The sequence below is a fragment of the Pogona vitticeps genome, chromosome 3 (genome assembly GCF_051106095.1).
Source record: "Pogona vitticeps strain Pit_001003342236 chromosome 3, PviZW2.1, whole genome shotgun sequence".
In the NCBI taxonomy this organism is placed as follows: Eukaryota; Metazoa; Chordata; class Lepidosauria; order Squamata; family Agamidae; genus Pogona; species Pogona vitticeps.
Window position 1 is genome coordinate 265,480,858 of NC_135785.1, and position 22,440 is coordinate 265,503,297.

Sequence of the window (22,440 nt, forward strand, 5' to 3'; positions counted from 1 at the left end):
GCGTATGGCGCCTGAGAGAGTGTTGTGGTTTTTATCTCTCCAGAGGAAAAGAAGAACACTCTGATCAATATCTCTCTTGGCTGATTCTACCTTTTTTATGTATCTCCCCCACTCCCTTGACCCAGTTATGATCATACAGTATTTTTCTCTGGCTCGTAAGGGTGTTTGCAGACTGGCCAGGGTTAAAGTACCAGCAATGAATATTTTTTTTAAAAAAATCACCTCTTTCCTTTCCCTTGTTCAGTAATCTAAGTCACATCAGGGGTCAGGTTGGCTGGGCGACTCCGGGGGGGTTTGGTGTCCCAGACATCAGGGCGGCAGAGAAATGAAAGGGGGCAAAAGAGAGCCATAAACGGAGCCCACGAGAAGAGTAGGGTGGACTGGATGGGAAGTGCCCTCTTCTCTCCAGGTGAAAGGTGGGTAGGTGGGTAGGTAGGTGAATGCTCCATAACGCTGAACCCTCTGCCTCTAGGGTTGTGCTCTCAACTCACGGCAAAGCTGAGAGCTGCCAAGACTGTAGCCTTGAAGAGGAAGGATTAACCCCAACATTTCCTAATCTGTCCGTGTGCGGTCCAGAGAAGATCAGAGGGAGGGCCCTGTTTTCATCCAGGCGTGGTGGCAGCCCTTCAGCCCTCTGCAGTTGTCCAGAGAGCCTTGGGAGAGGCAGGTGTCTCTCGTCCTGAGAAAGCCCCAGGGTGCCAAAGGATGACACAAGAGCCGGTCACTCTGAGTGACCAGAGTAGTCCTTTGGTCTAGATGGACGGGGTAGAAATCTAAGTTTTTTTTTTTTAATCAAGATAAATATCCCCATCGATGATAAGGCACGGTGTCACCACTTCCTTCCTGGCTGCTCTCTCTTCACCTCCCGCCTGCAGCTTCCTGTCAGTTTCACTGGCTTTTTGCCCTATGGTGAGAGGTTTCGAGAGCTCTTGCCTCTTCTTTACTTATATTTATTTTTCAAAGTATATTTAGCTTGCCCTAAAACTAAAAATACTTGCCCTAAAGCTAAAAATACAGGATGCAGTGAATTAAGTTAACAGAAACTAAGCTAAACCACTCCGAAGAGTTTAAAACAGTGTAAAACACCTTAGAAACAATTTGAAATAGTTTAGCAATTCAAACATTCAGGAAACCAGAAACTGAAGGATTGGATAATGGACTGTAACTTAGCATCCAATTTAAGTTTGGCGCCATGGAATGGAGATGGACCCCGGCATAATGCCAAGTGAGGTCCTTCCTCCTTTGGAGGAAAATGACCCAGAAGAAGTGGCTTTCTCAGCTCTTTTCTTTCCTTTGGCTGTTTTCCTGGCCAAAATAATGATGATGATAATAATAAACCCAACAACTTTCTGTGATGCCATCAAATTGGAAGACCAACCTTTTGCTAGTTAGTTACACAATCCAGACTTACGGGTGAGAGTGTGTTTTTGAAGGTGCTTTCTTTTTGGTATCTGCAGTGCCTGGTAAGAGTTACGGCTCACTTGAGTTGGTCCTGGGTCACCCGAAGAGCCTTTGTTTTTGAATTTACTAAAAAAAATGAATACAACACTGCAAGAAGCTAATAAATGAAAAAGCTGATTTCCCATGAAAGCCCATGAGGAGTGCACCTCACAACAAGCTGCTGACTAATCTGGGAAAGAGCCGCCGACCCTGCCAGGCTGGCCCACCCTGGTGTAAACCCTGCCGTTGCCCTTCCCTTTTGCCCACCGTGCATCTCAAGGAGGTGGCGGGTGGTGGTGACCTTGCACCCTTTCTGTGGGCCCAGTCCTGGCATCCCTTTTCACATGCTCTGCTCACAGTATCCCAGCATCCTCCCACGTTACCCTTTCCGAAAGGATGGGCACGCCTCCTTCTTTCTTCTGGTGGGCCCAGGCAGGGTAAGTGGGAGCCTTTTGAGGGGTCCTGTATCAGCAAATCCTCCAAAAGCAAGATGAGCAGCAGCGAGAGGGGAGGTCAGGGACCTGCCCCAGTGGCTCACCAGGATGGACGTCATGCGTTTCAGGGCTGATGGCGGCGTCCTTGGCTTTGCCAGGCAGGCAGGAACCCAAGGAAAGAGGGACGCAGCTCCGTCTCTGCCCTGTCTTTTCTGGAGGCTGCAGAAAAATATCAGGGCTGGCTGTCAACGAGTGCCTTTGTTCGTTCATCTGGTCCCTTTGCTTGCCTGTCTCTCATAAAGAGGCTCCAGGCAGCCAACAACAATGAAGACACAAGTCAAGCTTAAAAGACCGTGCCCCCACAGTGACGTGGGTGTCTCTGTTTTTGCAGTGTACAACTGGACGGTGGATGAGGTGGTGCAGTGGCTGATCAACTACGTAGAGCTGCCTCAATATGAAGAAACATTCAGGAAGCTTCAACTCACGGGCCACGCCATGCCCAGGTCAGTTTCGATTGTACACATGTGGAAGGCACAGGGACTGGAAGGAAGGCATCTCTACGGAAAATAATAATAACAATAAAAGTGGGGGAACTAGAGCCAGTCCTGTAGCTTCTCATGGGACTGTGGTCTGGGCATCCTGAGGGCATCCTGAAGAGCTCCTTTCTTTCCTTCACAAAACAGGGGGGCTCCCTGGTTAAATAAGCTGCAAGCCAGCTTTTTCCTCCACCACAGAGGAGCATTGGATCAGGGCTACCCCCTGCATGTGCTCATTTCGGAAAATGATCCCTTGAAATGCTGTAGGAAGTCCGTTGGGGTCCTTTGAAAGGCCACCTCCAGCCCCATCATTTTTAAGAGAACTGCCATGCCAGCTGGTGGATTGCAAGGGCCTAGTTGTCCATTTTCAAACCGGGGGGAGGGAGGAATCAGACTGGAGGAGTCTGGCCTGGCCCCAGGAGATGCAGTGGGGGCCCAGCCAGGTCAAGGGGGTCCCATATGGGCTGCCCGCTTCCCCTCTGTAGAAGAAGCTGAGCTAATCCTTCATGTGCCACCTGCTTTCACAGGTCCACTGCACATACAGCTGTTGGTCTCTGACTTTCCCTGTCCTTGGCCCAATGTTCCCTTCAGTCAACAGGTTTCCATAGATTGCTGGACTTCAATCCTCATAATTCCCAAACAGTATAGTCAGCGGTCAGGGGTCTGAAGGGCAGATTCACCCTCAGGGAAAACCTGCAACTCCCATTTGGAACTTCCTGCAGCCTCTCTGGGGTTCTGGTGGCAGAGATCCCGAGCCCTCCGAGGACCCTTCCATGTCTGGGGTCCAGGTGTGCTCTGCTGAAGATGCATTTGTTGGCATTTGGGGTTGGAGCTCTCAGAAAAGGACCGATGCATTCAACCAGGGAGCTGCCTTGTCCCTTTGCTTTCCAGGGCAGTTTGCCCTAATTGGTGACCTGCCCCTCTTGGGTTTTTTCCACCTGAGAAGACCTGTTGCCTCCATATTTGCATGGCTCTCTGGCAGTTGTGATTGCTCTCGTGAGCTGCTGCCTTCTGGCCTGTGGAGATCAAGTTAAATGGGTTGAGCTTGATGGGAAGCGAAGAAGGCTGCACCGTGTGTTCAGTTCTAATCTCCAGTCTTGGGCATGGATGAGGCTTCAGCTGGCGTAGGGAACTTGGATGTTCTGGAGTGACTTGCAGCATGCGCACGCTCTGCGCCAAGTGCCTCTCGGCCATGCTTGACCTCAGCAGGGTGACATGACTATATGAGGCTTCCTTGTGCTCCATTCGCTTTTCCTAGCTGCCTCCCCTGAGAACCCATTAACGTTGCCAGAGGTGAAACCTGGGTCTTTTTTTCTGAATCCAAGCCACGATGGGAAATCCTGAGAGGCAGCACCTATTTCAGCCAGACGGCTTCGTTGATTCCTGATCCCACTCAAGATTTTAACTTCCCTTCGATTGGGTGGGACCATTTTCAAACATTTGGGGATGCCAGAGGCCAGCTTCCTGGATATCAGGGAGTGCAAAGGACCTTTCTGTGCAGAAACCTGCACTGTTTCAAGCGATGAAAATAGCTGCCAATGGCTGGGATTCCTTGCGAAAAGCAACGGGATCTGCTTGTGGAGCTCCTCCTTTTTGGCCATCAGTGCATCCTAGAAGCGCTGTTGCTGCTGAGGAGGGAAGCCGCCTGCTCAAGCTTTCTTTAAGTCTCTTGGCTGTTGCTCAGCGGAGCTCTGATGACCACTTACTCCCTCTCTCTTTTTCTCCTGGGTAGGTTGGCCGTGACCAACGCCACCATGACAGGCACGGTCCTGAAGATGACCGACCGAAGCCACAGGCAGAAGTTGCAGCTCAAGGCCCTGGACACGGTGCTCTTTGGGCCTCCTCTCTGTGAGTGACTTGATCACACCGGTGTCCCCCCCCCCCAGGGTTTGTGAAGGGTGTGTGGGAAATGCCTCCCAAAGGGGGGGGGGGCGGTCTTGCTCTGGGTGGTGGTCCAGAGGGCCCTTTCATTCTTGTGGCTTCCAGAGGTGGCTCTGGATGTGGAAGGGCCACAGAGGATGGGTGGCGCTTCTGAGAGAGCCTCCCTTGTTCTTCTCTGGGGTGCAAGGCCTCTTAGAGAGTTTTGTCACAGTAGAGGAGGAAGCCAATCACTCCCCTCCTGCTTACCTTGTTGAGTCTCAGGCAAGAAAGGATCCATGGCCTTTGGCCGATGGGCCGTATAAAAGTTAAAATTAAATGAGATTAAAACAAATTAATATACAATGATTGAAACATGTTAATATACAAAGCCAGGACTGCCCTTTCTGGGCAGGTACGTTACACTTATCTTCAGATCATTTGCTAAGAGATCCTTTGCTCTTAGAGCTTTGTAACAGCAGAAGAGTAAGCCAATAACTCTCCCCATGTTCACATTGTTCACGTCCTGCAGGCCTTCTTTGCTGGGCTGGGGCCGTCCGTCCGGGTCTTGAGGCTCCTGTGCCTGAGGTGCCGATGCAAAAGAGGCGGCTTCTGGCGGAGGACTGGTGCAACCGGACGGTTGAGGCAGGAGACCAGGGTCGGGGCAGGGCTCTGGAGTGGTGGATCTGACCCGGAGCCCGGCCTGGGTGCTCTTTGGGTTATGCTTCAGCCCAGGAAATGCTTAGGCCTTCTCATCCCTGTGGGAACTAATTTCCCTCATGCTCAAGCATTTGCATATCTGCTGATGTAAGAGGAGACTTGAGAGCAAAGAGGATGATTTATCTCTTGCTCCTCAGAGCTGTTTTTCCTGGTGAGACTCTAGACATTTAAAGTGGACATAACCCAGGAACGCAGCAGCAGTGGAGGCTGGTTTCTCTCTGGGCTTGGCAAACAGCTGGCTTCTGTGCAATGTCAAAGGATCTCAGGTACCCTGCCGGCTGGCTGGCTGGCTGGGCTTGTTTTGTTTGACTTTCCATTCCTCTTCCTTTAAGCCTCCTCTCTGAAAGCAGATGAAGCTCAAGTGGGTGTCTGGCTAGTGGCCAGATGCTTTTTCTTGACCAGTTATGCCTGAGTTAAGAGTTTGGCTTTTCCTACATGGTTCTCTTCCTCCTCCTCCTCCTCCTCCTCCTCCCTTTTTCCTCAAGCGGCCTAAGGTCATCTAGTGAGTGTTTTCTTGGCTGAATGGAGGACTTGAACCCAGACCTCCCAAGTCCCAGTCGGCCACTCCCATGGCTGTACCACACGGATCCTCTGGAGGGGACCCTTTTCCGTTGGCCAAACTCCGCCGTCCCTGGGAGAGGCCGCAGCCTGGTCGGTCCCAGGGCCCGTCCCTTACCCTTTTCTGCTCTGCCAGGTCCTCCATGCTCTCTCCCTCTTCCAAAACCTTTGTTAGCCTCAGGACCTCTGCGTTATTGTGGATTCTGGTTTCAGCCTTGCTGGGAATGGAAAAGGACTAGGAGCGCACAGGGCGGGACCTGCCGGCTGGCACCCTGCTTCCGATCCCATCATAGCCGTACGATGGGATCTGGACTTAGAAATCGGCTTCAGAGTAAAACAGTTTTTTAAAGGAGGAAGAAACAACAAGGGGAAGGAATAAGGGCAAACTGTTGTAGAACCTTGAAGGCTAATGGATTTATTTCAAGGCTAAGCTTTCGTGGATCAAAACCCACTGTTTCAGAACAGGAACTACCATTGGGCCTTGTCGGGGGCTCCCCGTGGTGTCCTGCCGTTCCTGTCCTGGGTCTGCCTTGTTGCAGGTTGTTCCCGAACACCAGCCTGGCTGCTGCTTATAATCAGAGAACTTAACTATAGATGAAGGACTCGGTCCTGTGTTATGAGTGGAAGCTGGAGGCATGTTAAGTGTGTGTGATGGTTGGCAGGTTTCCAACACAATGCAGTGCTAAAGCATCCTTTGTGTGCCGTGGTGTCCAGAAAGAGTTATATGTGGTGCGGACAGGTCCCAGATTAGCTGGACAGAAGGAGAGAAGTGGCTGAAGCCTCCTGGTGGGAACTCCCCCAGCACTTGGTTGCTAAAAGCCAGGACGATGGTGGCGATGGTGAGGTCACTCACCATGAATCTCCGACCAAGGAGAGGTTTATGGGTGCAGGAACAGAAGAAGCCTTGTTCTAGCTCAGTCATGAATAGCTTTGCATACCGTGGACCATTAGGTGTGTCCAGAGTGGTACTATTTATCTGGATTCCCTTTTTAAATGTACAATTGCATCCACACATTTCCAAAATCCCTTTGTACGTACATGGTTTTCTTGGAGGGATAAGGATTTCACCCCCTTGACTAATGAGCTGCTTCACAGGGAAGGGGGCCCCTCAGCTGCCCCACCTTTGCCCCGTCTTTGCCTGCCTTAGAGTAAACGCATGCCTTGGCTGCGGGTCTGGGCAGAGGCAGGGAGGTCATCGCATCCCAGCTTAGGATCAAACCAGCTTAGGAAATTGCACCAGAAAAGCAGAAAATCCAGTTGTGGTGGCCACGGAGCCGAAGCGAGGAGCCCAGGAAAATACTTGAGCCGGCTGAGACTTCTCTGGCTATTGCTCGCTCTGAAATTCCTTTTGTATCACGCTTGGTCTCCATGGACTCCCGGCTGTTTGTTTACTGCTTTTTGTGTGTGTGTGTATGTGACCTCTATTCAGAGCATGTTACCATAGTCTCTTGAGACTGAAGGATGCCTACTAAGAGGTGTGTGTGTGTGTGTGTGTGTGTGTGTGTGTGTGTGTGTGAGAGAGAGAGAGAGAGAGAGAGAGAGAGAGAGAGAGAGAGAGAGAGAGAGACCCTGTCACCATAGTGCTCCTCCCTGGAAGTATGCAGCGCCTCCTGCTGGAGAGACTGGTGGGAACTAGGGGCCCCCAGGTGGTGCCCCCAGGATCCCTGCCCAGTCAGCTCCCATTGGGTGCCTCTTGGACCCGCAACACCTCTGCCGTTCTGTTGCTTTGCCGTAGTGGAGTTTCAGAGGACTTTGTCTTCCAGGGGAAGCCTTGCCCCTTCCTAAGTCAGTGCTGGCTGTGCCTTGAGGAAGTAATAAACTGTGAATGTTGTTGCCACAGGGAGGAGGTGGTGGTGGTGAAAGTGAATTCCTGTGTGGAGACACATCATAGGAGACATTGGGAAACTCTTCCCCTCGGGACCCGAAAGCAGGCGCTCCGCCATCTGGTGCACGTAACCTGTGCTCTGTCTGGGCTAGGTGTCCTAATTGCCACGATGCACCCTCATGGAAAGCAAGAGCAGCAACTGTCTGGTCTGGAAAGGGAGCCCTGGTGCAGTCACAGGAAGATAAGAGAGGAGAAATCTGGCGTGAGATTCCTCTTGCAGACTCTTTCAGATGAAAGACAGACATGGAAAAACTGGCTGCTCAGGCCGTTGAAGGAGGGGTGCGTGGGTGTGGAACCCTTTGCCCAAGGGCTTCTGGCATCCCATGGTTTGGAGAGGAAGAGCCCAGACTCAGGTGTGGCTGAGTTACCTCTCCACTGGCCCCCAGCAAAGGTGCGTCTCACCTGCCGGCTGCCAGAGCAGCCCAGGTGGGAAATTACGTATTATTTATTTTAAATATTTTTATCACACCTTTCTCTTTTAAAAAGAACCCAAGGCAGCATCTTTAATAAAAGAACAATCTTTAAAAGCTAAAAACAGTAAGCATGCAAATATGAAAAAAAAGAATTAAACAAGTATTAAAAATGGTAAACAAAGTCAATGCTAAAACACATTTAAACAACAGAACCCAACAATCCATCTTAAAAAACCCTCTCAGACCACCGGTCACCAAGAAAAAGCCTGGCTGAAGAGAAAGGTTTTGGCCTGCTTGTGGAAGGACAGTAAAGGGGGGGGGGCAGCCTGGTCTCCAGTGGCAGGGAGTTCCAGAGTCTGGGAGCAGCCACAGGGAAGGCCCTGCTCTGTGTCCCCATCAGACTCACCTGTGAAGGTGGTGGGGTCGAGAGAAAGGCCTCCCCTGATGATCTTAACACCCAGACAGGCTCGTTAAGGAAGATACAGTCTTTTAAAATAGCTTGGGCCCAAACTGTTTAGGGCTTTATAGGTTAAAACCAGCACTTTGAATTGGGGCTGGAAGTGGATCGGTAGCCAGTGGAACCTGTTGCAAGAGGGGAGTTATAGGTTCCATGTAAGCAGTCCAAGCTGGCAAGCAGACTGTGGCATTTTGGACATGCTGAAGTTTCCGAACACTTTCCAAAGACAGCCCCATGTAGAACATGTTGCAGTAATCCAGCCAGGATGTCACCCTGGCCAGATCAGACCTCTCAATAAATGGGTGCAGCTGGCACACTAGTTTTAGCTGTGCAAAGGCATTCTTGGCTGCTGCCGAAACCTGGACATCCAGGCTCAGAGATGTCCAAGAAGGATATCATGGCAGCATGGAGCCCTGGTACCGTTGGGTTGTTTTTAAGGAGAAAGGCAAAAATACTTTTTTTTTCAACAAATAACAAAGGTTACTGAGTGGGCCACAGAACCAACAGTGACACACTCCCCCTGTCCAGTTCTTGGTGTAGGTGGCCCACCAAGGCGACCCAAGCGGTCTCTGTCCCATAACTAGGCCTGAAGCCGGGTTGAAATGGATCTGGACAATCCGTCTCACCCAGAAACCCCCTGGAGTGGCTGAGAAGCCACCACCCGCTCCAGCCCCTTGCCCAAGAATGGGACATTAGGGACTGGCTGGTGATTATCCAGGACTGTGGGGGTCCAAGGAGGGCTTCTTTCCAATCATGGCCTGACGACGGTCTGCTTGAAGCATGCTGGGATCCTGCCCTCCTTCAAGGAGGGCTTCACCACCCCTTGGGACCCACTTGCCCAGTCCCTCCTCTGGCCACTTTTATCAGCCAGGAAGGGCAAGCAAGGGCGGTCGCCTTCCCCTCTCCAGGGGTCTTGTCCACACCCTCAGGCTGCAGAAACAGAGACTTGTCCATCAACACAGGGCAAACAGGAGCTCTAGTTACATCAGCAGGACCTGTATTAACTACAGCGTCCAAGTCAGAGCGCATCCGAACAACTTTGCCTGCAAAGCGCTCTGCAGATTTTTCACAATGAGCTACAATGGGGTCAGCACTGTGGGTCAGGATGTCACAGGTCCTTGGCCACTCAAAAGACCATTTCCCCCTTCCAGAGGTCAATCAGAGCTTCAGCAGAATCGCCTGCTGAGATGACCAGAAACTCCCCAAGAGCTGTCCAGGAACCACGTCAATCCCTTAGCCTTCCAGGGCGGACCATCTTAATGGGCAAAAGAAATAGCTAGAACCTAAAAGGACTGTGAAGAGTCCCCAGAGACAGGAAGGACGGGATGCCCGGATTGCAGGAAAGAGATGGATCAGCAGGCGAAGGGGTCACGTACAGAAGGGGTATTGGGGGGTGTGTGCTGTTTTTTAGGGAGCCCCCCTAAGGCAAAATGGTGGAACCTCTTCCAGTGCAAGAACTGGCACCCTTTGCAAAGACACTCTTCAGGCAAAAGCTGCCTTTCCTTGCCCGTATTTGGACTCAACACTCTTTTTGTCAGTAACTCAGCCTTAGGAGAGGCGGTATGATTGACTGACTGATTGATTGATTGACTGATTGACTGATTGATTGATTGATTTAGAATGTTTACTCCACCTTCCTTCATAAAAAGGACCCAAGGCAGCTCACATCATTCGAAGACAATATTTAAAGCTGACAACAGTAAGTATACAAATATTTTAAAGGATGCTTCAATATCCTGCTGTTTGACTCTTGTTTCCCCCCCCCAGTGACCCGTCATAATCACTTGAAGGACTTCATGCTGGTGGTGTCCATTGTGATTGGCGTGGGCGGCTGCTGGTTCGCTTACATCCAGAACCGCTACTCAAAAGAGCACATGAAGAAGATGATGAAGGACCTGGAAGGTCTCCATCGAGCTGAGCAGAGTCTTCACGAGCTCCAGGAAAGGTGAGCCTTCCCTGTCCCTCGTGTGCAGAGGGTAAAAGGGGGGGGGGTGAAGTGGCCCAGATCCCTCTTCATCCAGGCCAGCACTGAGCTTCTGATGAGAACTGGCCATGCACGGCTTTCTGTGGTGTGTGCGTGCCTGTGTGTGCATGCGCAAAGCGAATCATTTTAACATGCTCTTCCCTGACCTCTCCTCTGCTCTCCTCCGCCTTAGTGTTGGATCCAGATTGACACCCATATACTTTGGAGTAGAGCAGTATTCTTGCTTTCCCAGCTAACTCAGAGATGCCCCTCTGCTTTTCTGTTTTTTAAATGGAAGGCACAGACCTGTGTTTTAAAAGTGTGGTTGTTTTTATAATATAAGGAAAATATTTTAATACAGAGGTTAGCGGGTGCTCAGCGGCCTCAAAGGTTCCCCTCCTTCCCCGGACTCTCAAGGCAATTTTGTCAGCATGGATGAATCCTTTCTGTCCAGAAGCGTTGCACTGTAGACTTGCTGATGAGCAAAATGACCAAACAGACCCTTTCAAGACCACAAATGGCAATAATTTCTGTTAATAGAGAGGACAGCTCTTCAGATGAAGAGGAACTCTAAGCGTCCTTGGTCATGAACGGAAAGTTGTGTCCAAGAAACTTACAGAGGAAATGATCGGTGCCGACCAAAACTTCCTAGTTTCCAAGAGACCCCGCAAGCAATGCAGAAATTGCCAGTTTTGTAAGACCGGGGAGTAGACATGGTCTAGAGGAGCAGGGAATGAATGAATGAATGAATGAATGAATGAATGAATGAATGAATGAATGAATGAATAAATAAATAAATAAATAAATAAATAAATAAATAAATAAATAAATAAATAAATAAATAAATAAATAAATAAATGCCTCGCAGGGCACTGTACTGAAGAAGGCCACGTAGAAATCTGGACAGTTGATCTGGCCACGGGTATGGTAACATCGATTTATAAACGACCTACTATGCCTTTCTTCTTTAAGAAGCCATCCAGTATGGAAAACCCTAACACTCATTTTCTAGTTGGAGTTTTCAACAGCTGTAGCAACATTTGGGGCTGTGATCATGATGACGAAACTGGCAGAGTGTTTATACATGGTCCTAAACTACCCGGTTCATTTCCCAGTGGCAGAGAGCCTGCTGGCCAGATCTAATATTCATTAGTAAGCTTGTAGCTGTAGGCATCCTTCAGCCTCGAGAGACGATGGTCCCGTGCTCCAAATAGAGGACTTGGAATAGCATCTCATGTGGCTGAGAAGGCCAATTCGAGAGTGACCATCCCTTCCACACTGAAGACAAATACAATCTGCTCACTGGTTTGGCTGGTTTCGGGACTTCCTCTTTGCCTCGGCCTGCTGGACAAGGGTCTCTTCAAATTGGGAGAGGCTGTGATGTAACGCCTGCCTCCAGGCTGAACACTTAGAGGTCAGGGTTTCCCATCTGTTGAGGTCCATTCCTGACGCCTTCAGATCCTGCTTGCAGAGATCCTTGCATTGTAGCTGTGGACTCATTCTTCATACGGGATATTTTTTGGAATCCGACTGTCAGGCATTCTCAATGGAATGTGTTCAGCTTCCTCTCCTGCCATGCAGAAAGGGTCCAGGACTCACTGCAGTATAGGTGTGTGCTCACAGCACAGGCTCTATAGACCTGTGGCTGAACCATGCATTAAGTGCGTAGGTGACGCAATCCCAAACGCTCAGCACAGACCCATTCTGTGTCAGATCTACTCAGACCTCCGACCCCCTTCTGTAGGAGGTATCATTTCTAAAAAGCCAACTGGGAAATGTTTACAGCCATGTAAGGTGCAGCTGTGCTCCGGACTGCCCGTCCATCACAGGCTGAAGGGGAGTTACTATCGGTACAGGCAGCCACGCTGCTCTCCCCCCCCCCCCCCCCGTGGCTTCTGAGGCCTCACAATGCACTGCACTGCTTTCTGAGCAGAGGCAGCTTTTTTGCCATTTCCCCTGTCAGCTTGATAGGGTTGTCTCTCCCCTGCGGTTCTCTGAAGTCAGACCTTCAAGAGTGTGGCTTTCCATCGCCTGCGCCTCCAACTGCCAGCCTTGTCCACTGCCCATCACCCTCTCCCACTGCAACCAGGTCAGCATACGGGCAGTGACTGGACTCCGTGCAAACTGAACAAGGCGGGGCCACAAAGGCATGCCGTGGCTTCACAACCTGCTTGTCAACACAAGCCCATTGGTGAATAATGTGTGAGAGGCAAGGCATTTCCTGATTCTGGCTGTGGAACAGTTATTTCCTGGAAAGGAAGAGCCCCTTTTGGGTAGAGGCGCACGCCTTGGGAAGGAGCCGAGGGAGACTGGCTGACACTCTGAGGCCTTCTGGGCCCAGGGCTGGGCAAACGGTTGCCTACCAGGCCAGTGCTGGTAGATGAGAGGCCAGTTCTGGAGGAGAGGGGGCACTGGGCTTCCCCCCCCCCCATTAAAAAAGGACTCTGTGCACCTCTTTGCTTTTCCAGGGAGGGGATCTTAATGGTCTGGCAAACGGAGAAGCTCTCTGTACGGACAAGATGCCTGCAATGGGTGGAAAACAAAGAGCCTCTCTCACAGGCACGAGGCATCTCCTTTCAGACAGATCTTGGGATGACCCTGCAGGTGTCATGGGAGGAAGTGAGGCTGTCAAGAGAGAGGGAGGATTTCTTCAAGCTGACAGTGCCAGGACCGCCAGCCCCATCACCTTCCTTCCTGGTGCTGAGAGGAGGCAGCTTGCTGTCCTTCTGACACACGAGGGGTGAAAAAGCTGCTCTCTGCCTGGAGCCTGAAAGGCAGCCAGTTCTGAGGAACCAAGTACTTTGTCGTGTGTGTTTTGCAGAACGTCATGTCCTGCTGGCAGGCAGCTCCCTGGCGTGTGATGGAAGGGGGAGCAATTTCTTTCAGTTCTGTGCCGCCTGGAGCTTCTCTGTTGCTTGCGGGCCCTGTTCATCCAGATCAGCCCTCCCTGCGTTACAATGGCCGGGAGAGCATTCTGGAGCATCTCCACCACCACGACAACCACGACTGCCCCTCAGCCGACACCAAGACGGGTTTCAGGAAAACAGGGCAAAGAACGACCTGCTGGGTGCCAGAGCTGGCCAGGGCACATCGGTGCTTCATGTGGCCAGACTTCATGGTCTGAGAGGCATGACCCAGGATGGCTTGAAGTGGCTTTGGTGCGTCTAAGCGGGCTAAGCACCAGAGTGTGCTGGAGGCATGCTGGAGCATCCCTGTGCTTGGTCTGGGGAGCCAAGGGAAAAGGGGACCCCAGGATTCATCCCCACCAGCCACGTGGACCTGGCTAAGGTCTTTGGCTGGCCCGTCATCATCTGCGGAGATGAAAGGAGGGCAAGGGGCTTGCAAAATCACCAGACTCACTACCACTGTTGCTGCAAAGTTTCCAGGCTGTGCTAGAGGAGTGCTTTCATTGTGAGGGAATGAGAACGTCCATGGCCTGTTTTCCATCCCAAAAGGGAAAAAGTTCATCTTGCAAGCTGTTGTAAACAGCAGAATCCTCTTATCAGTTCCTCTGGGAGAAAGGCCTGAGCCATAATTGTAAGTTTCCCATCCTCAGCACACAAACCCTTTCTGCCGAGGGATGCAAGCTCCCCTGTGGGCTTCAGTCTCCAGCTGGCAATGGTCTGAGGGAGCACCAAGCCAAAGAGAGCACAGGGTTATCTCTGAAATGTGGAATGTTGCGCATCATCTTAGTCTCTGACAGCTGGGAGATGGAAACATGGTTCCTTTTTTATGACACCGAAAACAGCCTGGAAACAAACCTCTTCCAGCCGACACATTGGCAAAAATAAGGGCTGCGAAATGAACCCATCCAGGCTTTTTAATGCATGGCTCCCTCTCTGGAAGAGTGAACTCTGTGCTCCCAGGGGATCCCTCGCATCTCTGCCAGGCGCCTCAAGCTGAGAGGCTGTTTCAGTGACGCTGTGGGCTGCGAGGCGCCCTTAGTGTCATGCTTCCCATGATGTGTGTTTATGTAACCACAAGTCCATATTTGTGTGCCCAAGGGTACGTTTTTAACACTTTCCAGAAGTGTTCTGTGCTGGATTCTTGTGCAGCAGGCTCGGCCTTGCATCTGTTTCCCCCTGGGAAGGGTTCTTTGGCAAGAAGCTACCTGGCAGACGAGAGCCCAGGACCGAAAGCTTCCTCTTGGAGGATTTTGGGCCGTTCGTCCTCCTCCAGGTCTTCAGGGCTGTCCACCCCCCACCCCCGGAAAGCAGCCTTGTTCTTGATGCAGAGCTTCCTCGGTGCCAAGATCTGCTTTCATTTGGATTCCTGCACGGAGCGTGGGGTTGGATGTGATGGCCTTAGAGGCCCCTTTGAACTCCGTGATTCTAGGATGGGTTGGTTGGTTGGTTGGTTGGTTGGTTGGTTGGTTGGTTGGTTGGTTGGTTGGTTGGTTGGTTGGTTGGTTGGTTGGTTGGTTGGTTGGTTGACTGATTGACTGACTGATTGACTGACTGATTGACTGACTGATTGACTGACTGATTGACTGACTGATTGACTGATACCACCCATTAGTGCACAGCACTTTTCTGGACAGTTCACAAGTAGAATAACAAATAGATAACAAAAATGTGTGAAGCTATAAAAAACATAAAACCATCAAACAGCAATCCCAGAAAAGGATTCCATGATCTGTTGTAACAAGCAGCATTTTTTACGTGTTCAGTGCAGTCTTACAGTCTTCAGTTTGTCATCTCAGCCACACTGTGACCACACCCGTATCTGCATTTTGCTGGTGGGAAAGCTGAGGCTGAGTGACGTCCTCTTACATATCAGTCTTGAAATGATTTGATAATATTGGAAGGAGGGAAGATGAAATGAAGTTGCTCGGTGTAGCTGTCGAGTTTGCAGCGCGGAAGGTGGGCGTGGAGAGAAGAGCGGGCCACCAAGGGTGCCTTCCAAAGCCCTGAGGCTGCTTTATGGTGCCAGGTCAGGCCCCAATCCAGCGTGAGTCCGGCATTGTTGTCTCCTGGCCAGCAAGGGCTTTCTAGAATCCCATCCGTAGGCACCGTTGACAGCCCTGTGGCTTGGGATGCCTGGGGGTGAACCTGGCGCTTCCATCAGTCCAGACACAGGAACGGCTATGGACACACAACCTGTTGGGCTTCACTTGGTTGTGAGGTGGGGACGCGGGGCTTGCTGGCCACTCCCAGGCTCCTCTGCCTCAGGGGTGCTTCCTAGAGAGGGTGGCTTCCCAGCAGAGAAGCCAAGCCGAGTCTCTCAGCACCCGGACTCTGAAAGATCCTGGCTTTCCCTTCTCCCCCACGCTCTCCAGATGCCAGGGCTGGTTCAGTCTGCCTGAAACTGGCAGGGAGGTGGTGGCAGAGGGGTGGCAAAGAGAGAGAGAGAGTCATGTCACCAAGTCATGCATGCCAGCAGAGTGACATTTCCATTGGATGCCTTTTCTGCTCCCACCCCTGTCCCCAACTCCACTTTTTGTCTTGTTCTCCTAACAATGGTCTGAGCCGCACTGGGCTAAACTTACCCTAAAACGAAAACATTGCCTGGAAAGGAAACGGACGGGCAGGGCTGCAGAAAGCTCAGCATTCAGAAAAGGGCGGCCCATGTCCCAGAGCATCGCCTGGCCTGTCACGGCTGCAGCAGGGCAAGGAGGAGGCCCCCTCTCTCGGGACGTCCTGGCCCAAGCAGTGCATTGTTTTTGGTTCATCAAACGCCAGGCCTGCCCGCCGACCCTCCTGCACGCGCAGGCGCCCTGCCTTTGACTCTGCGTTGCCGGAGAAGCCAGCGCGTGGTGCCCAAGGAGCTTCTGGTGCGTAGCCCAGCCAGAGGCAGCCTAGGGGGCAGAGGAAGCATGGGGCCCAGGGCTGAGCCTTCGGGTAACCCACTTGTTCCCTCCTCCCAGTTTGAGAAGGAGCCATTGATAAGCACTCTCTGAGTATGATTCTGTGACCCGCTGTGTCCACCTGACCCTTGTGCTATCCAGCCCACACCTAGTTAGCCTTCTAATCAAAATATCACAGGGCAGTTTGTCAAAGGCTTTGCAGACCATTTGTTTGTTTGTTTTTTTGTTTATTTTTGATTTATATCCCGCCCATCTGGTCTATACGACCATATATATTACATCTGCAACATTCCCAGCATCTATCAGCGAGGCTACCCAATCAAAAAATGAGATAAGATTATTCTGGCAGGATTTGTTTTTGGTAAATCCATGATGGCTTCTAGTTATTACTGCTTTGTTTTGAAGATGCTTGCAGAGTGACTGCTTTATAATCAGCTCCAGAATTTTCTCTGGAATTGATGTCAAGCTGACCGGTCTGTAGTTACAGTTTCCTCCTTTTTTTTACCTTTTCGAAGATAGGGGCAACGTTAGCTCTCCTCTAGTCAACTGGCGCTCCACCCATCCCCCATGATTTCAACAAAATAATAGACAGTGGTTCTGCCATCTCTCCAGGCACTTCTTTCAATATTCTTGGGTAAAGTTCATCTGCCTCTGGGGATTTGAACTCAATTAAAGTAGGAAGGTGCTCCTTGACTATTTTTTTATCAATCTCAAGCTGCAATCCTATCTCCTCCCATAGTGAAGTCCATAGTGCCTGGACATCACTATGCCTCCAAACTGTCTTTTGGAGCGGAAGTAGGAATTGAGCATTTCTGCCTTTTGTTTGTTGTCTCTTATCATTCTGCCATCATTCTGCCCATTGAGTAGCTGAGCCACTGTTCCTATTCTCAGCCTTTTGCTACGCAAATGTACCTGAAGAATGCCTTTTTTGTTGTTGCTTTTAGCATCTGCTAACCTCAGCTCATTCTCAGCTTTTGCCTTCCTGTTGCCATCTCTGCAGTTCTTTGGTACTTGTCTGTACTCCTCCTTTGTAGTTTGGCTTTCCTTCTGCCTTCCAAATGTTTCCTTTTTTGTTTTCAGGTCCTCTCTGAACTTTTTGTGAAGCCACGATGGTCTTTTCTCCCTAACTTCCGCCTTTTTTACTTGTTTGAATTGCTTGTAGTTGTGCATTTAGAATTTCCTTTTTTAAGAAACTCCCACCCATCTTGGATTCTTTTTCCTGTTAGGATCTCCTGCCATAGGAACTTACCTATCATTGTTCTGAGTCTAGCTTTCCTAAAATCTAGTGTGTGTGTGTGTCTGGCTACACTCTGGTTTTGTTTCTTTTGAAATCATGAACTCAAGTAGAACATGGTCACTGCCCCAGTTTGCTGGCCAGCTCCAAAGATGGGGACAAACTAGCTGCATGGAGATGAGAATCAGCCTCCCTGAACCAGAGGCTGCAGCCAAAGAGCCTTAGAAGTAGCTCTTGAACCCAGAGCTGGCTGCCTGCCTTTAGGTCTCTTCTCCTGTCTCCTCTTGCCCGATGGGCATCACAGCCTCCTTTTGCAGGGGCTCTTGGGAGGAAGAAGGAAAGCCCCCCCCCGCTTGATCCCCTTGAGGAAAAAGGTGCAAAATCGTGTTCATCTAGCTGGCCTGCATGCCTGCCAGAGAGAGAGAGGTTGCCAGTCTTCTCCCTGGGCTTTCATGTCTCTGCAGGGAACCCTCTTATGCCCACTCTCTTCTGACCACCAGGTGGGGTTCTCAGGAAAGTGTGGATGGCACTGGGTATTTCAGGTATGCTTATAGCTAGAGATGGGCACGGACCTCGATTCGGAGGTCTGACTGAATTTGTCTTTGAGTTCCCACAGGTGCTGTGCAGGCACGGCACCCTCCCTGCCCCCCCGCCTCCCCTGCATGCTCACCCATTCCTCAGGTGACACGTGCGTCCATCCCCGCCTCCCCAGCGTGACTGCCCACTTGTTTTTTGCAGTGTGTTCTTCTCTCTTCTTCCTCCTGCGGCAGCCAGCCACTCAGGTGGAGGCGGCAGGGCAGGGGTTCATGCAACGCTGCCTCGGAGATTGGGCAGCTGACAGAGGAGACAGAAGTGGGAAGAGCAGGCGGCCCAAAGGGGAGTGGCCAGTCGCACTGGGGAGGCGGGGAAGAAAGCACGCTTTGGCCGAGGAATGGGCGGGTGTGCAGGGGAGGGCGCCACGCTGGTACCACTATGAATTGGGCCAGACCTTCAAAATGAGCTTCGTGCCCATCTGTACATACAGCCTTAATTTTTTAAAAGGCATTATCCAGTTTCTAGTCACTAAATCCAGTTGTTATCCTGAGTGCAGTAGGCCCACTCAAACCGTAGGGCTTGCTAACGCAAAATTTATGCAAAACCCATTCATTTAGTGGCTGTACTCTAGTTGAACCTAACATTTGGAGTTAGCCTAGAGCAGGTTAGATTGAAATAGGATGAATATCGCCTGTTGAATACCTTCTGGATTAAGGATACTTGGTATGTTCCTTTCTGCCTCTGGATGGCTCCTCATTCCTCCCCATCCTTTATCTTCTGTTCCGCTCCGCTTCCCTGTGTCTCCTCCTCCCCTTCCTCTCTGGGTGCCTGGAACAGCTGCCTTCTCCTCGTCTTCCTCTGCTGCTGCTGACTTGCGTAGAGTGAAGAGTGGTCTTGGCCCCTGGACAGCCATGGCCGTCGTGCTCCCCTTCCGGCCTCCTTTCTGTTAAACCCTGCCAGCGCTCTCGGGGTGGACGTCCTTGTTCTGGTCTCTTCTGCTGCTCCGATCACAGCCTCTCTCCCTCCCTCTCCCTCTCTCTCTCTTGCTGTGCCGCAGACTACAGAAGGCTCAGGAGGAGCATCGTACGGTCGAAGTGGAGAAGGTCTCCCTGGAGAAGAGGCTGCAGGATGAGATCAGCCTGGCCAAGCAAGAAGCCCATCGGCTCCGGGAGTTGCGGGAAGGGACGGAGAACGAGCTCAGCCGGCAGAAGTATGCCGAGCAGGAGCTGGAGCAGGTACGCCCTGGCCGGGAGCAGCCCACCTCAAGCCGGGTAGGTGGACAGCGGGGCCCCCCCTCCGCCCCTCCCCAGGGGTCTCAACCTTCTGGCCTCTGGAGGTTTCTGCCTGACCTGCTGCCTTGAAGCCATTCTCGGCCCCGTAGCTCGTCCAGAGAAGACGGTCGGGCCAACGTCCGGCCTGCACTCTCTCGGCCGGTTAGGCAAAACTGCCGATTGGAAAAAGGCTTGGAATTCCTGCCCAAAGTTAAAATCAGGCTCAGAGACCTCTGGTGATTCTGGTTGTCCTGCCCGTGGGCAGCAAGGCAGGCACAAACCGTCTTTCTAGCCCGACTCTCTGTCCTGGGGAAGGCTAGAAGTGACGCTCGGTCACTGCCGTGGGGTTCCTGGTGTCCTCCCAGTTCAAGGGGAGGGGAAGGCCCTCTGTTCCAGCAGAAGATAAAGTTCTAGAGGCACTCCAGGAAGTCCCCTCCAAAGACCCAGGGAGCTGGAGCCCTTCCGGCCCATGCCGGACCTCCGTGAGGGGGACCCTGGGAAGGAGGCAGCTCCGAAGGGCAGGATGACTCGGGGCTGGTCCTGGGCTGAGCGCACAAGACCCACTTCCAGGAGGCGGCTTCATTCCCGTAGGACCCGGGTGGGCCCTTCCTATCCTAGACGGGGTGGGGGTTGGGGGTTGGCATTTTGGGCTTTCATCTCAGGTCCTTGCCCAGTTCCATCCCACTGCATCCCTCCATGGCATCACAGTCCCCATCCGCCCACCCGCCCCAGAGTGTGCTGGGAACTCTTGCCTGCCTCTTGAAACCCCGCTGGGGTGGCTGTTCTCCTGTCTCTCCCCGCAGGTCCGCATGGCCCTTAAGAATGCGGAGAAGGAACTGGAGGCGCACAGCAGCTGGGCACCCCCCGAGGCCCTGCAGAAGTGGCTGCAGCTCACCCACGAGGTGGAGGTGCAGTACTACAACATCAAGAAGCAGAATGCCGAGAAGCAGCTGATGCTGGCGAAGGAGGGGGTGAGTGCCTGGGGAGGCCCGGCCCAGTGGAGGGCCACCCCTCTGAGCCATTCGGAAGGAGTCCTCCTCCTCCTGGCTTACGTTGGCAGAGAGGCGTGGCCCTCTTCCTCCTTTCATTCTTCACATGATCTTTTTGTGCAGCTGAAATGGCTGCTCCATTTTTCTTGGGCGGGCCTGTTTTGTGACCCCTTACCTTCGGCCAAGAGCCCCCTGTCCCTGCAGGAGAAGAGGACAGGAGGGAGGAGTGATGGGCTCCAGGCCACAACACAGGAAAAAGTCCCTACATTGAAGCAAGGTGTCCACTAAAAGATGAGGAGGGGTGGCGGTGGGGTCCGTGGCTCACCCTCTGCCGCCGCAGGCCTGTGTTGGGGGAGCTTCCAGGCACTTGGCCAAGACCGGGGGAAGACAGCACCTCTGGTGACTTGGCGCAGGGAGGTCCATGGAAGGCCGGCCTGGTGGATGATGCATAGAGCCATCTGCTTATCCTCGGATCCAGGGGGAGCCGGAGATCTCAACGGAGCCAGGATGTGACCACTAGATTCAGGCTAGATTCATTGGAATGGAGACCTCGTTCCCTTCAAAGGGCCCACCCCAGAGGGCAGCGTGTTCTTCAGGGTGCTGGGCCAAAGGACAGGGTTGGCGAGGTCCCACCAAGCCAGCTTTGTCAGAGAGACTAGGGGCTGCCGTGAAATCACAATGGCCTAGTGAGACCCTTCTCTCCGTTTGCGCTCTGCCTTCCAAGTGGGCTTAAATGGAAGCGGAGTGGGCCGTCCAGCCCCATGGCGGAGGGACTGGATGAATAAGTGCCCGTGCTCTAGGGGCGCCCCTTCCCAACCCGTCTCGGCCCTCAGCAAAATGGAGGAGGGGAGGAGAGACACACACAGGGCAGCGAGCGATGGTGGTGGTGGTGGTGGTGACGGTGGCAAGCATTCTGTGGCCCTCGGGGAGCCTGACGGGAGATGGGGCAGGAGGGGGGGGGGACTGGAACAAGGATGACATGGACCCTGCGGCCAGACTCAGGCAGAAGGTCTCGGCCTCGGGAGGGTGGCAGCTGCTCAGCAGGCGAGCAGGACGGACTGTGAAGGGCCCACCGGTCTGTCTTTTGTTTGTTTGTTTCCAATCTCTCTCATTCTCTCTCTCTCTCTCTCTCAGGCTGAAAAAATAAAGAAGAAGCGCAACACCCTGTTTGGGACATTCCACGTGGCGCACAGCTCGTCCCTTGATGACGTAGACCATAAAATTTTAACTGCCAAGTGAGTTTGTGACACCGCCGGTCCCCCCCCCCCCACATACACTTTCTACCCCCTTCTTCCCAGTCTCAGGCTCTTCTTCCTCCTCCTCCTCCTCCTCCTCTTCCTCCTTCTGGGACATTTCTGTGCCATTTGGGCAGAGATCTCAAGGGCCAGCCTCCAGCTTCAAGTCATAAGGGAGTCAGGCTGTGTTCTGGGGGGGGGGACGGGGGGCAAGGCTCATGCTGTCCAGCTGCTCTCAGGACTAAAAGGGGGTGTCTCTGCTCAGGGCAACCCCAGAGAGGCCAATCATCCCACCTTAGCCTCTCAGTCCCAAGCTCGTCTACTCATGAAGATTTGACTCGGCGGGTGGGGACCTGTTGAGAGCAGCTGGGTGGGAGGCCGATCTCACCCTAAGGTGCCCGCCATTGGGAAGTTTGCCAGGACGCTCCTGGCTGAAACAGGCGGGCGTTCAGCCTGCATGTTGGGCAGGACACGTCTCTCCCCTCCGTGCAGAGCCCCAGGATGGCCTGGCACTCCCAGGTAGTCCTTGGGACTTGCGCTCGAGGCCCTGCTGGAGTGTCTGGGGACCCTTTTGTTTATAAGAAAATTGTAAGCAGGAGCACAGGAGAGGATGGGGGACCGGCAGAAGCTGCCCCCCCCTCCGAGCTCAGGCTCGCTTGTCTCTCCGGCCTGGGGTCGTGGAGGCTGATCTGCCCCCCTGGCCCCTCTCACCTGCCTTCTCTTGCCCTTTCCTGCCCCTCCAGGCAAGCGCTGAGCGAGGTGACAGCCGCCTTGCGGGAGCGGCTCCATCGCTGGCAGCAGATCGAAATGCTGTGTGGCTTCCAGATCGTCAACAACCCGGGTCTCCATGCCCTGGTGGCCGCCCTCAACATCGACCCCAGCTGGGTGGGGAGCTCTGCGCGAGCCAACACCTCCCACTTCATCATCACGGACGATGTGGATGACCTGGATGAGGAGATTGTCTCCCCCATCTCCATGCAGTGTAGGTCACCGTGTGTGTGTGTGTTGTGGGGGTGGGCAGAGCCAGCGGTGGGCCAGAGAGGCCGTCCCCGGACGGGAGGCCGAGGAGCGGAGTGTCAGCCAAAGGCCCCTCTCCTTCTCCCGTCCA

The 22,440-nt window shown here is 52.7% G+C and overlaps 1 protein-coding gene across 9 annotated transcripts in view; it reads left to right on the forward strand.

Moving 5' to 3' along the window:
- Positions 1-22,440, forward strand: part of STIM1 (stromal interaction molecule 1) — a 108,071-nt gene that overhangs the window by 77,554 nt on the left and 8,077 nt on the right. For 7 of the 9 annotated variants that reach the window (XM_072993345.2, XM_078390575.1, XM_078390574.1 and 4 more), the window contains 7 exons: positions 2,266-2,377; positions 4,143-4,258; positions 10,068-10,245; positions 18,895-19,072; positions 19,912-20,079; positions 21,232-21,332; positions 22,076-22,314. In XM_072993345.2, coding sequence (XP_072849446.2) covers positions 2,266-2,377; positions 4,143-4,258; positions 10,068-10,245; positions 18,895-19,072; positions 19,912-20,079; positions 21,232-21,332; positions 22,076-22,314 — 1,092 coding nt within the window. Of the gene's footprint in view, positions 1-2,265; positions 2,378-4,142; positions 4,259-10,067; positions 10,246-18,894; positions 19,109-19,911; positions 20,080-21,231; positions 21,333-22,075; positions 22,315-22,440 lie in introns of all 9 variants that reach the window. The other 2 variants (XM_078390576.1, XM_078390578.1) reach the window with 1 other exon arrangement.